This window comes from Pterocles gutturalis, unplaced genomic scaffold, assembly GCF_000699245.1.
Source record: "Pterocles gutturalis isolate BGI_N339 unplaced genomic scaffold, ASM69924v1 scaffold7202, whole genome shotgun sequence".
In the NCBI taxonomy this organism is placed as follows: domain Eukaryota; kingdom Metazoa; phylum Chordata; class Aves; order Pterocliformes; family Pteroclidae; genus Pterocles; species Pterocles gutturalis.
The window spans coordinates 320-13,531 of record NW_010110143.1 but is presented as its reverse complement, the minus strand read 5'-3'; the positions used below and the strand labels follow the sequence as shown (position 1 = coordinate 13,531).

At 41.6% G+C, this 13,212-nt stretch overlaps 1 protein-coding gene across 1 annotated transcript in view; it reads left to right on the top strand.

Annotated features, from left to right (window-relative positions):
• The window catches only part of LOC104461587 (amine oxidase [flavin-containing]-like), a 17,555-nt gene extending 6,084 nt beyond the window's left edge, over nucleotides 1-11,471 (top strand). The window contains exons 5-12 of the mRNA XM_010073224.1: nucleotides 234-393; nucleotides 1,807-1,903; nucleotides 2,679-2,732; nucleotides 6,942-6,999; nucleotides 7,949-8,046; nucleotides 9,156-9,267; nucleotides 10,839-10,901; nucleotides 11,316-11,471. Of these exons, the coding sequence (XP_010071526.1) occupies nucleotides 234-393; nucleotides 1,807-1,903; nucleotides 2,679-2,732; nucleotides 6,942-6,999; nucleotides 7,949-8,046; nucleotides 9,156-9,267; nucleotides 10,839-10,901; nucleotides 11,316-11,471 (798 nt within the window). The remainder of the gene's footprint in view (nucleotides 1-233; nucleotides 394-1,806; nucleotides 1,904-2,678; nucleotides 2,733-6,941; nucleotides 7,000-7,948; nucleotides 8,047-9,155; nucleotides 9,268-10,838; nucleotides 10,902-11,315) is intronic.
• The last annotated feature ends 1,741 nt before the right edge of the window (nucleotides 11,472-13,212 follow it).

Sequence of the window (13,212 nt, the reverse complement as noted above, 5' to 3'; positions counted from 1 at the left end):
AAAGAGCAGCTGCCCATCATTTGGACAGATGGCTGTTTATATAATGCTTGATTGATGTTTAACAAGCAGGATTTTGTGAGGGTTCAATTTTGCAATTCTTATGCTAAATGCCAAAATTGCTTCAGAAGATACACCCTGCAGCCTCCCCAGATGTCTGCCAAGATCATTAGAGCAATATACTTAGGATGAAGTGGTGGAGAATGTATTTGGCTTATGTATAATTTCTTTTTCAGAGCAAATATGTGATCAGTGCCATTCCCCCAGCTCTTATTTTGAAGATTCATTTCAACCCACCTTTGCCCCCAATGAGAAACCAGCTCATCAACCGAATCCCCATGGGCTCAGTCATCAAGTGCATTGTGTACTACAAGGAAACTTTCTGGAGGAAGAAGGGTATTGCGTTTTAATTCAAAGGAATAGTGACAGAGAGAGGGAAGAGGCTACATGGTAACAGAGTAGACTTTGTGTTTAGGGGATGCTGGACCTTAGGAGGAGACCTCATACACTTCTATGCCATTTTTGCCTTCTCCTGTTTTAGATGCTTGAGGGATCAGTTGGGAAAAGAGGGTGGATGGGGAATAAAAAGAAGGAGGTAGGCATGAGGAGAGAATTCATGCCTTTTGCTTATTGCCTTGGTTGTTCTTTGTTGTCCTCTCCTTTTCCTTCAGTGGCACCTGGGTATGAGATGAGTCTCTCCCTCTTGTACAGTAATGTAAAGGTACAAGTGATGTCAGATGGAAAGAGGTTTTATCCCATCCATTATCAGCCTGCAAAAGTTCTGCCTTCTCAATGCACTGGGCAGGATTAATTGAAGGTGTCTTTGCATAGACATCCCCAGCTGGGCTAGACATCCTGGACTCCCTTTGCATGCTGAATACTTCTGTCATGATTCCTCAGCTCTCATTTAGAACTTACGAAATACAAGACAAACTACAATGTAATAGCACCCATTTCTCATCACTGGTTGTAAGAAGTCTACATCTGTGTTTGTCTACACATGTCATCCACCCTTCATCATTGTGAATGGTTTAAGAGTTCTGGATCCTGGCATATTCTGGCCATTTGTTCTGGGATGGATTGTCAAGAGATGACTCCCATTTCCTGATAGAACCCATACTGTGCTTTGCTAACACCATTGTTCTTCTTTTAAGAACCATTGTCTTTTGTTCAAAACAATATATTAGTATCTCCTTGTATGTCTGACATAAATGGAAATTGTTTCCTTATATGGAAACAGCTGTGGTAGAGACACTTGAACATCTTCACTGAGAGCAACCTGTTTCAGTGCAATTAATAACTACCTTGCTAACTGGGTTGCAGAATAATTTATTTTTCTATCATGAATTCAAAAGTAGGAGATTCCTTTATTGACTTTGTGTTCTAAAGATGCTTGAAAAGGATTGTTAATTGTCAGCACATCTCAGATCTAAACTTTCTCTTCTAGAGAGGATCTAGCACTTCTCTGACTCAAGGCAACACTACACTACACTGCCTTGGAGATCAGCAAGGGAGCTGTGTGCTATTCTTTGTCACTTGATGGGAGTCATGCCACTTGGTTTTTTTGCTCTCCCTTCCTTCATTTTCATATCTCCCTGTGTTAAAATCATAGAATCAGAGAATGATAGAGATTGGGAGGGACCTCTGGATGTCATGTGTTCCCATGCCTTGCTCAAAGCAGGGTGAATTTAGATTAGGTTGTTTAGGGCTTTTTCCAGTCCAGTTCTGAGTATTTCACAACTTCTTGGAAGCTCGTTCCTGTGTTTGGATACATGGATCCTGACTTCTTTTCCACCTTGTGCTTAACAGGGTATTGTGGTACCATGATCATTGAAGATGAGGATGCTGCAATTGGTTTAACACTTGACGACACTAAGGCTGATGGCACCTTTCCTGCCATAATAGGGTAAGAGGCAAGGAAAGTGTCTAGTTAATGCCTTTTTATTTTGTCTTAGAGGCAACAATTGAAACAGAAAACCTGCTACTTTTGAAGGGAAATACTTTAAAATAGTTAAAGGATTGAGTTTCTCAGTGTGTGGTGAATATGTTCTGTGATTTTTTTTCTTTCAAAAAATAAGTTATTTCTATAATTTAATTGCTAATTTTAAAAATGAAACTCTGTTTTTCTTCTTTTTCTCACTGTCATCTTTTGCCTTTTTGTGTGGCAAAGTGCAAAATTGGAGAAGAGGAGAGGAAGGAGAAGAAAACGGGGTGATTGCACAAATGTAAAGTTTTCTCCAAGTATTTTGCCTCCCCCAAATCTTCCAGTTCTTTAATTCTAGAAAACAAATTTTGATTTATATTTTGTTCTGTTCTTTTTTAAACAGACAGATAGTATGATCAGTCTTAGAAAGTTTATTAAACAATTTCCAGTTGAATCCCAGGCTTCACCTCTTGTTGCTATATGCCTGCACCCACTGCTGTATAAAATTAAGGTCATTGGGAAACAGCTTATACAAATATTCTAACCTGAATCTCAGAGTGGCTCCTTCCACAGTGAGTCCTGCAAGCAGCAGGCAGAGCATGTAACATTATGCAGAGAGGTGAAAGGAGTATTTTGGATAGAGACCCAAAACCTACTACTATGAATCACAGCATCTCATCATAAGATATTGGTTTTTTAAATAATGCAGGAAATATACTAACATACTGGAAGTAAATTGTTTGTGGTCTTCTTACAGCTTCATTCTTGCTCGGAAGTGTAGAAGACTGACAGGTCTCACAAGAGAAGAAAGGTAAGTACAAACACTGGAGATCTGCATGGAATCTGAGTCAACATTTTGTTGTAAATGACCAGAACATTAAAAAAAATGCCCCAATTTGAAGGAAGTTGTCTGCAATGTTGTGACAGTAGGCAGACATGTCACTTTAAGGACAGAGATATCTTGGTTTTGGAGCAAGGCCCTACAGAATTCCCACAAGCTGGCAGCAGATGTGGTAGCAAGCCCCTGCCCTTTGGAAGCTCTTTTGTCCAGGTTCTCATTTTCCAGAAGGGCTGCTCTGCTTATGTGACTCTAGCAAAAGAGCTACTCTAAGCTGCTGAATATGAAAGGAGTGTAGATGTTCTGCTGTCCTCGCTGGAAAGGGTCCAGGGCCAGCCTCACCCCGCTGCCCCCTCCCCCCCAGTCCCCGCTACCTCTCTGCCTTCCTGAAAGTGCACTGAGCTCTTTGAAAGCTTGTCAGAAGGGACAGATTTGGCCCATTGTGCTTGATTTTTTTTTTCCTGATCATCCTGGAGGGTCCTTTCAGTGTCTATAACTTAGCGCAACCTTGAGGCTGCTGTAGCTGCCATGAATGAGACCTCAGCATCATGAGGGGTCAAAAAGCTGCCTCCAGCTCTCCACCCTCAATTACTGGGAAAAAAAAATGTCCTTCAGGCACAGTTGAAGGTCTTTTTTACTGTCTTCTTGAAACAAATCTCTGCATACAGTACTGCTGTTTGGTTTATTACTAAAATAGAATTTACGAAGTAATGAGTTTTTTCCATCACACTGATTCATAGTATCTGATCAAATTAAAGCTACATGTAGAGAGTGTGGATATGAGGAGAGCCTTATTTTGATGTGGAGAAAATACATTTGTTTTTAAAGCATGCCACAAGGAATGCTGTGTCCAAGTAAACATTTTTACAGTACTAGCTAGTACTAGAGAATATGTAGTCATCTTAGATTAGCTTTGCAGGTAGTCTAGAAGTCTGTGGCTGATGGGTCTAAATGAGGCTGTTAATATCCCAGTCTTTTCAAATGACAGCCTAGTACCACAGAGAACTTTTAATTTTGCTAGGAATGGACAGTTAAGCCTTTTCCTCAGCACTCAGGCTTTGAGATAGACCCCCGGCAGGTGACTGACAATAAAAGTAGTGTAGGTATTCTGAAATCCAGTGTGCCCAGCATTTTAAGCCATCATAAGCACCAAATGGTGTCTTACACTGTGTGTTAATATACTAGATACAATGAGCATTTGTAGTATTTGAGAACACCTTGTCTTTCTGTGAAATGAAGGGCTGTCCTGGCTGTTTGCAAGGCACCACAAAGGAAAGGTTCCTTCCCCCTGGGTGTTAAAAGCGTTAGCACAATTTCCTGACTCTGCTGCTGCCTATGGCCAAGTTTTAAACAAAATAATTTTTTACTCTTGTCTTTTGAGAAATAAACCTTAGACTAAGAAGTACTTTGCTTTGGTAATGAATGGTTATGGGTTGGTATGTACCCTGGTGCAGGGGTACCTCTCTGGCTCCTGCAGTCCTGGCCACAGCCAGCCAAGGCAGGAACCTGCTGGGCAGCACTACAGCTCCTCTCCTGCTCAGGAGCACAAGTCTCCTTCCAGGGGAGATTGGAGTCTAGAAGAAGGCAAAGTGTGAACCCAGACCTTCTCCCAGTGTAAACTCAGGGTGCAACCAGTTTGTGTGGTTTAGATGGGTGCTATGGTGTTTGCAAGGAGGGATCTTTTGTGAGGAGAGCCTTCTTGTGGCACGCTAGAGAGGATACATCTTGCTGAAGTGCTGTGCTCACCTATCCATGCAAGCTGGGCTCTCCCTTTATCATGTTGATGACGGAGTAAGGTTTTCAGTAATCCTGGGATATGAAGAGTAGGATGTGGAGTTCATGACAGCTATCCTAAATCATGGCTGGGAACAGTGGTTGTGGGAGGGGATGGAAACAATCTTGTAGCCTAAGCCAGACTGAAGGGAGTAAAATTCACTGCTGCCTTCCAGCTGGTCTTCTCAGGCCAGGTGCCAATGAGTAATTACAGTGGTTAGTTGTGCCCTACCTTTCACAGCTGTGCAACGGAGGTGGTGGTGTCACACATTGCCGTGGAATAAGAGACCAAGGAAAAGAGATGAGTGTCTCCATGTGCACTTCTTCCACGCTGGGCAGTGTAATTCTCAACAGGACACTACCTAGGTAGCTCCAGGCATAACATTCCTCTTAGTGCTGGTGACGATTTGACAGCTGAGTCAAAAGCCAAGAAATAAGGATTTTACTCACTGCATATTCCATGTCTTCCATGGTAACCTTAACCATAAATCCATAAATAAGTATTTATTTAAACTGTTCTAGGACTAAAAGTGCAGATGTTGCAGAGAGATCAGCAAATCTGCAAGGATTGCTCTTATTAAGGGGAATGTCCTCAGTGATAGATTGCTGTTGGTACAATTCAATCATAGAATCTGTTACAAACTGCTTTTCTGTGGGGTTTTTTTTTTCTTCTGTCAAGTAATACCTTGTTATTGATGAATAATTCCTTCCAAGGTCAAAATTTCTTAAGAGTCTGAAGATGCCCTTGACCTGAAGCTTAATAATTTCTTTCGCATGGCTATCTTTAACTCTACGTGTGTTTGCAACATAGTTAGCAAATAGCAGTGAACTTGCACCTTCTTGGAGCCCTGCGGTCAGCAGTACATGAGAATCCCTACCAGCCTCTGGTATGCCATTTTCAGGCTCCCTGGAGGGTCTGCAAGTCATGTGTGGAAATAGAGCAAGGCACAGGCAGATCTAGAGGGGTTCTTCTCATGCCTGTCATGGTGCTGGGAGGAGCACAAGCAGATGGGTCCCAAGGTGATAACTTGCTTTCCTGTGAAGCCCTGTGGTGTTACTGACCTACCCTGAAAGCAGGAGCTGGTGGGCATTTGTGAGGGGTGGTGGGCAGACCTCAGCAGAGGCTTTGATGGAACATGCTGTTAAAATGGCTTTGTTCTCTTTGGCAACTGGGTAGGTGCTGGTGGTCTGCAGGGTACGGTGGTCATCACACTTAGGGAGAGACGAAGAAAATGATCCCTTTTGTTATGGCTGTTGCTGGATTCATGTCACCCCCTGACTGCGGAGGGATGTTCATATATAGGTCCTGCAGCTCTCCGAGACCTCCTGGTCAGTCACTGTGTCACCCTGCATTTCTGCTTCTGGAGCAGGCTCACCCCTGTTCTCTGTCCTGGGGTGCAAGCAATGGGCTACTTCTTTCCCCTCTGCTGCTGCTGGGCTTGACACCTGCCAGCAGCAAAATCAGCCCAGGGCCACAGCTCTTCCTGAGCTGTAGCAGCTTGCACTTTCCTCCTCAAGCCCCAACCTGCACAGGACACCTTCTTCAAGGCCCTTCAGGTCTTCCTTGTTTTGTTTTGTTTTGTTTTGTTTTCTCCTCATCCCCTTTCTATAGTATTCTTTGAATTCAGCTGCTCATGGGTGTAGCTGGGCTCCTGTATAGCTGGGTTGCTTCATACAGCAGTATAGATTGGTTTCCTCATATGCTTATATAGCTGCAAGTGTAGCCTGTACAGTTACAGAGCTGGGACTGCTGTATTTCTGTGCCCAGCATGGCCTTCTGTGGAGCACAGGATTTGCTTCCAGAAGTGTTTGCGTGTTTGTTTTTCATAGTTGTTAACTAGTATTTCATCTTGATCTTGTATTTGGGAATTGGTGCAGGCTAACAGTAAACAGTAAGACCCAAAAGCTTGTAGGAACAAATTTAATTGTGCTTGGGGTTTGCTACAGAATTATGTATATTCATGGATTTATGGGCTCATAAACTGAAACAGGAGGAAATTTTATAGATACAGAAATAAAGTACTTATTCCCTGAGAGCCTCAGGCTATCAATACCTGCATGTTTGTAGGAACAAGCCATAAGTTAGACTATGTGCCAAGATAAAAAAGTGCAATGCCTTGCTACTTTCTTTTCCTGAGAACCTTTGGATAATGTATGGATTTGGGCTGCGAGAGGTATCTTAAGGGAACAGCTTGCATAACTGCTGGTAAAACCAGCACTTACGCAGCACAGGTTTGAGTGAGTTATTTCTAGTGATCCAGAGGCTGATCAATTAGGATGGATCTCAAAAAGCTGGAACCTCAAGTTCAAGCAGATATTAATACTTGTTCTCTTGAAACTAGGACATATTAGAGGTGGTTTGTTTTCTTTTTCCTCACATGCAAGTCTTCTGTTGCTTTGCTCTTGTAGGAAGACGAGGCTGTGTGAGCTCTATGCAAAGGTTCTCGGATTAGAGGAAGCTTTACATGTAAGTACAAAATCTAAACCATGGTGTCTCTTGTCAGACTTGTCTGACCTGGAGAAGGGCAGAATGAAACCGGCATGCAGCAGTGCTCTGGTACAGCCCCTCGTAGCTTTTTGGGAAAGGCACTTGCTATGGGAGCACTTGCTGACCTCTGTAGAGGAGTGGAGAGAAGGTCATGGCAAGTCTTGGGTTGTGTTTGTCAGGGAGGATAAGAATGAGCTTATGAAACAGTTAAAAGGCAGATATGTTCTTGTCCAGCTTCATGGGTGGCATTCACAATGCCTACCACCATACATCTCACCTGTTTTCAGAAGTGACAGGCTTGCCTGTCTTTCTCAGTCTGTGTTGAGCGTAGTGTTTCATCTGTTACTAATTGCTAAGATCCGTTGCTGCATGTGGGTTGTTTTTTGTGTTTCCCTTGCCTTCTCTTCCCTGTAATGGTAAATAACGGATAGGATTTGTGTGACCTCATGCTTAGTTTATGTGATCAACGCCATTTATCCTTCAAGGGTACTTTTACGCAAGTTAAATATTGTAGACACCAATCTCGAGATATTGTATGCAGAATCATGGAAATGCTACACTTCACATTTTTTAACAGTGTATATCTGTATCCAATGTGCATATTATTATTATACCTGTGTACACCAGAGGTTAATTTTGCTTTACATGTCTCAAAGCATAAATTTACACTGACAGATTAAGAGGGTTATATTTTTCAGTGGCCAGATTAGCTAGTTTTGTTTTTTTTAAGATAGCTAGCAGTGTCTAAAATTAAGGCTTATTGTGTCAGATTCATGTTGCATTAAGAGACTTGTTAAATGTGCTCATCTTGTCAGACACTGACATGCAACAAATCATAAGCTATTCTTCTCTGCTGTCTCCTCAGTTCTTTTATTAGCTTCCTCGAGACTTTGTCCTTTCCTCCAGTAAATTAATCTCTGTTTTACAGCCAGTACATTACGAAGAGAAGAACTGGTGTGAAGAGCAGTATTCTGGGGGCTGCTACACAGCCTACTTCCCACCAGGCATAATGACTCAGTATGGAAGGTACAGTTTCTATTTATAGAGGGCTTCAGAGTAGTAAGATAAGACCAAGTTAATAAATATCCTCAGAAAGGCTCATAAATCCTCTGTCACTGTTCGCTTTATACCTTTAAGATCACTGGGGAATGTTTTAAACAGATATTATAAACTTCCACTTGTCTCAGTTGGGCTTTATGATGGATGAGTACAGTATCGTTAGGGATTTTTATTCACTTTTGTTATTTAGTGAATACAGCCAAGTAGGTTATTGGAAGGCAGTTGGGAAGCTTTCACAATCTGTTTACAAAACTGGCTTTGGGTATTTGAGATCAGTGTTACCATTTCTGGCACATCTTTAGCTGGTATTTTTATAAACACTGGCAGAGAGTTAATTATTACCAGCATTGACAGTAATGAGTGATTTCTTTGGACTGTTCCTTTCCTTTTAGCGGGTAAGGCTTAATATAGTAATCAGTGTGCCATTGTATGCAGTCCTCTCCAAGATAAATTTTTGCATGAAAATGAGATTTACCAAAAAGAAAAAGGCTTACTGGTCAGATCGATGATTGGATTCAGATACATAGTTTTTAATGTAGTGGCATAGCCCTATTTTTGAAGTATAAGTTTTCACAATTTAACAAGAACTTAGAGTAAAAAAGCAGTTTTAATGAAGAACATATGGAGGCCTCAGTGTTTGAAGTAATTTTAATGATAATTGTTGCAAATTCTGGCAAAAAATACAGTAAAAAAATAAAATCCTTTTTTATTTTTTTTTATTTACTTTTTACTTCAGATATCATAGGTATGTACTTCAGAATGCTACACTGTGCCAGTAATACCTGGCATTGGTATTTATGACACTGGCTAAAATTGTGAGATAGAGTAAGTTTTATCTCAAACTAATTGTCCCTTACACCTGTGAGCAGTGTAAATGTGTAGGAAATGCGAACACTGGTGTGTTTACTATAAGAAACAAAATGCAATGCAGGCTCCCCCTCCAGCTCAGCTCACCCGGAGTTACTAGCTTTAAGTGCTTGCTGTTATTTAAAACACTTTTATTCTAAATTTAACACAAGAATTTAAGTTATCTTTCCTGATATGGCTGATGTGACTTATTGCTTGTCCCCCTCCAGGATTATTCGGCAGCCAGTTGGCAGGATCTATTTTGCTGGCACAGAGACAGCCACCGAATGGAGCGGATACATGGAGGGGGCTGTACAGGCTGGAGAAAGAGCAGCCAGAGAGGTAAAGATGTAAGCTGAAAACAGGGGGCACTGTCAAATAGCCTACGGAAAATGGAAGATCTTCTGGTCGGAGGTGAAATGGGAACTGAGTGTTGACAGCTTCAGGTGTTCTGAAATCTTGATGCAAATCCCTGCAAAGGGGATAAACTTCAAAAAGGATGAAGATTTTCCAGGAATGAAGTCCTTCCTTCTTTAACAGAAATCCCAAATTCTCATCTAGTCATTTTTTCCCCCCAAGTAGCTACTTTGTTACTGATCTTCCTGAGAGTTATGGCCCTCACAAGGAACTGCTCAGTTCTGGGGCTCTGCATACCAAGCCAGTCCCTTCCTCAACTGTTTCCAACAGTACTATTGACATAGTGATATACCATTGGGATAGCCTTGTATAAAGTCATTAAACAAGGACTTAAATATTTTGCTTATGAGAAAATGACAATCGCTCAAGTATTTTCAGGAATATTATAGTTTATGGAGCAGCAAAAAAAGTGTTTTATGAGGTGAAGGGAAAGTTGTGGCTAAAAACTACAGTTGTGGAACAGAAACTGGCCTGGAAGGGATCTGGAGAGTTCATCTAGTCCACACCCCTGCCTAAAAAGACAAGGATCAGCTGTCCCTAAACTGTCCTATTTGTGAAGGTTATACCTAACTGGTTCCTGAAAATTTCCAGAGGTAGTGCTTCATGACCCCTTCAATGTAAGGACGTTATGGCAGAACCTCTAGAGGCCTCAGCAGAGAAGCTGACAAGTGAGACTGACTGGTAAAAATTTTGATGTTTTCCTTTTCTCATTTACTTGTGAAAGGAAAATATGTTTAAAATCTAATGCAAGGGTATTTCTTACTCTCCTGTAGTGAGAAGTTGACAGGGTCTATGAATCTTGTGTAGAATAAAAGCCCATCGTAAACAACAGCAAATCTTAAATCTACAAGTGCCTGGAATTGGAAAAACAATATCACCACCTCCATTTTATTTTACTGTAGAAGTAGTTCATCTCACTGTCTTTCATGACTATCATTTCGGATAATCTTTGTTATCCTACTGATCTCTGGTATCTTTCATACTTTGGCTGCTTTTCCAGTGTGAAAGGCTTTCTTTTTAGTCTAGCTTTTCTCTGTCTGAAAGCAGTGGTCTGTTATCACTCACAGGATTCTGTTCCTCTTCCTACATCATGGTAAAATTTGCAAAACAAGCTACTCCTGGCTATATAGGTTGCCTGTGCAGTAACTGGTTTATGCACGCCTGCCTTTTCCTTGTATACTTAACTCTTAGCCATATTCATATTAGCCTGTTCCCATGGGACTAGTCAAGTTCCAATATCTCACATGGACTGACTAAGCACAGGGAGCTTTTTCTGTTACTGTTTCTGTTTTCTGCTAGGAGAAGTGTCTTATTAAATATCAGGCCTCCCCAGAAATGAGTTGTACAAAGGCTGAGGGTTTTTTTTTAATTTAAATACGCAGTGATTTGTGCTCAATTGTTATTTATCTTCATCATGTCATTTTAAAACAAAAATTGAAGCCAGCTCTTTTTCAAAGAATGAATGGTACTTACTAGAGAACGTTATGTATTTTCAGATACTGTTTGCTATGAAGAAAATCCCAGACAGTGAAATTTGGAAGCCAGAACCTGAATCAATTGTAAGTCTTTCTGTAGATTGAATGGTTTATCTTTTCTCTGTGGTTTTGATAATGAGATAAAATTTTGTTGGCTGTTTTTATTTAAGTTCACTAAAGCAAAGCCAAAATAAACTTTCCCTAACTCACCAAAACTGCCCTTCCCTAAACAGGAACATGGTAGAAACTCAGAGGGGGCACCCATCTGACAACTCTGTAACACAGGATCAGAAAGAACTGCACTTTTTTAACTGGGCTATGAGTCCTTTCCCTGTATCTCTTCTTCTCTTTAACAGAGAAGAAAAATTTGATACACTGTACTTATTGATAACATGAACGGTTTCAGCCCAGTTCTGTTTCTGCTGCAAGAATCTCTTGGTTTACATCCTGCATCTCACAGTAAAGATGTTATGTTGATAATGGATGCTCTCCCTACAGGATGTTCCAGCTTTGCCCATCACTACAACCTTCTGGGAGAGGAATTTGCCATCTGTGCCAGGACTGCTAAATCTGATTGGGTTTTCCACTTTCTTCACCTCTGTGGCTGTGGCTGGGTTATTTGCCTACAGAAAGGGACTTCTAGTTCGAAACTGAAAAAGGTGCTAATGCAAAGCCTCACACTTCAGTGGTTTTCTTTTTTTTCATACATTTTTTTGGCATGTACTTCCCTGCCTCCGAAATCAGATCAGGTCTGGGGAAGAGGAGAAAACAGTAGAAAGAAGAGGCTGGAGGGGAAGGATAAAAGAAAGGGGATCCATACTGAAAAGGAATCTCTTGAATCCAGGCGTACTTCTAGCAGTAACTTTTTGATTGTTGAATTTCTAGGATACTCTGCCAAATGTCATCACCTTGAGGATTTTATCCAGCTCTCACAACAGAAGTGACAAAATACCTCTATAAAGACAGTTCGGATGAGATTTCCTGTTGTTTTTACACTTATATCAGAACTAGACCCTGAACTCCCAAGTCTTCACAGGCACTTCCATCTCTAGTTGTAAACAAAAGATTTCTGCCTTCCTGTGTGGTAGACTGAGAAAAGAAACCCATTGCTTTAAGAATAATTAACTAGTTCATGCAAATTGCTGGTAAGGATCTTTTTAGTGTTTTTATTTTTCACTCAGATGTCCAGAGCCCAGGTAGCACCTAAGGGACAAGTCAGGCTAAGTTTATCCATCTGTACCATGCAAGTGTGGCCATAGGTTGTTGGCATTTCCCTTGGTATATTTGTCCTACAGTGAGATAAAGGACAATGTTTTTACAGCATTCGGAAATGTGGTTGATTTTCAGGCTCCCCAGCTGTGTTCCAGCAGGGAGAGTTTGTGTGTCCCAAACAAGTCTATCCTTGTGTGGGATCAGATCTCCTCATCTCCTCCTCCTAGAAAACTGGTAGGCTCCAGACTATAGCTGGGGTGGCAGTGTGGCAGATCAGGCTGTTGGAACCAAGCGTGAAGAGGGAACCTTGTGCTAATCTACAGACACAGTCTTTTGAATCTTTTTCACCCTGTCTGACATCTCTTTGCCTCCAAAGTCTTCTTTTAGCTCCCCAAGTTGCTGCAAGATAGCACGAGAACAAATTAACCTCTGCCTGCCCCAGGGAGATGGAAAGCCATACATAAAAAACCCTTTTACATATTTTTTTGTGTCTTCTTCCTTTCTTTCATCTACTTAAATTTATATTTTGAACACCTTGAGGCTGTCTCTTGCCTGGTAGGGCACAATAGGCTTGAAAATGTAGCGTTAGCATTAAATAACAACAAAAAGCCCAACTTAACTGCCTCCCAACACCTTGCTTCATGCTTAACACAGTTTAGCTGATTTAGAGCTTCAGTCTCTCCTAACAACCACATTGATGGGATTAGCACTTCCACTTCTGCCCACTGTGCAGCACTGTACTGACTGTGCACTTTTGGTAACTAATCAAGGATCTAAATGATAGATCAAAAAGAATCCCAAATAAGAGTCCCCAATTAAAAGGGACTTGAGGGCACTGGAGCGGATTGATTGGAGGATCAGGAGCACAGGTAGTGTTCTCCTCAATCCCCTCAGTGGCAGGTATGAAAACTGAAAGGATCAGGAAAACACACCTGATCAACACCTGGCTCAGAGGCTGGTGCCAGAGGTGCAACTGTGGTTTTTTGGATCATGGGAAGGCTTAAGTGGCACCAGGCCTGCTAGCAATAGATGGAGTTCAGCTGTCTCATAGGGGGGTGAGGATTCTTGCTCATAAGCTGGCAGGGCTCATCAAGAGGGCTTTAAACTAGGTTCGAAGGGGGAATTGCCAGGCCCCTTACAGACAGACCTAGGGGTGGCACGCTGAGGGTAGGAGTGGATTTGA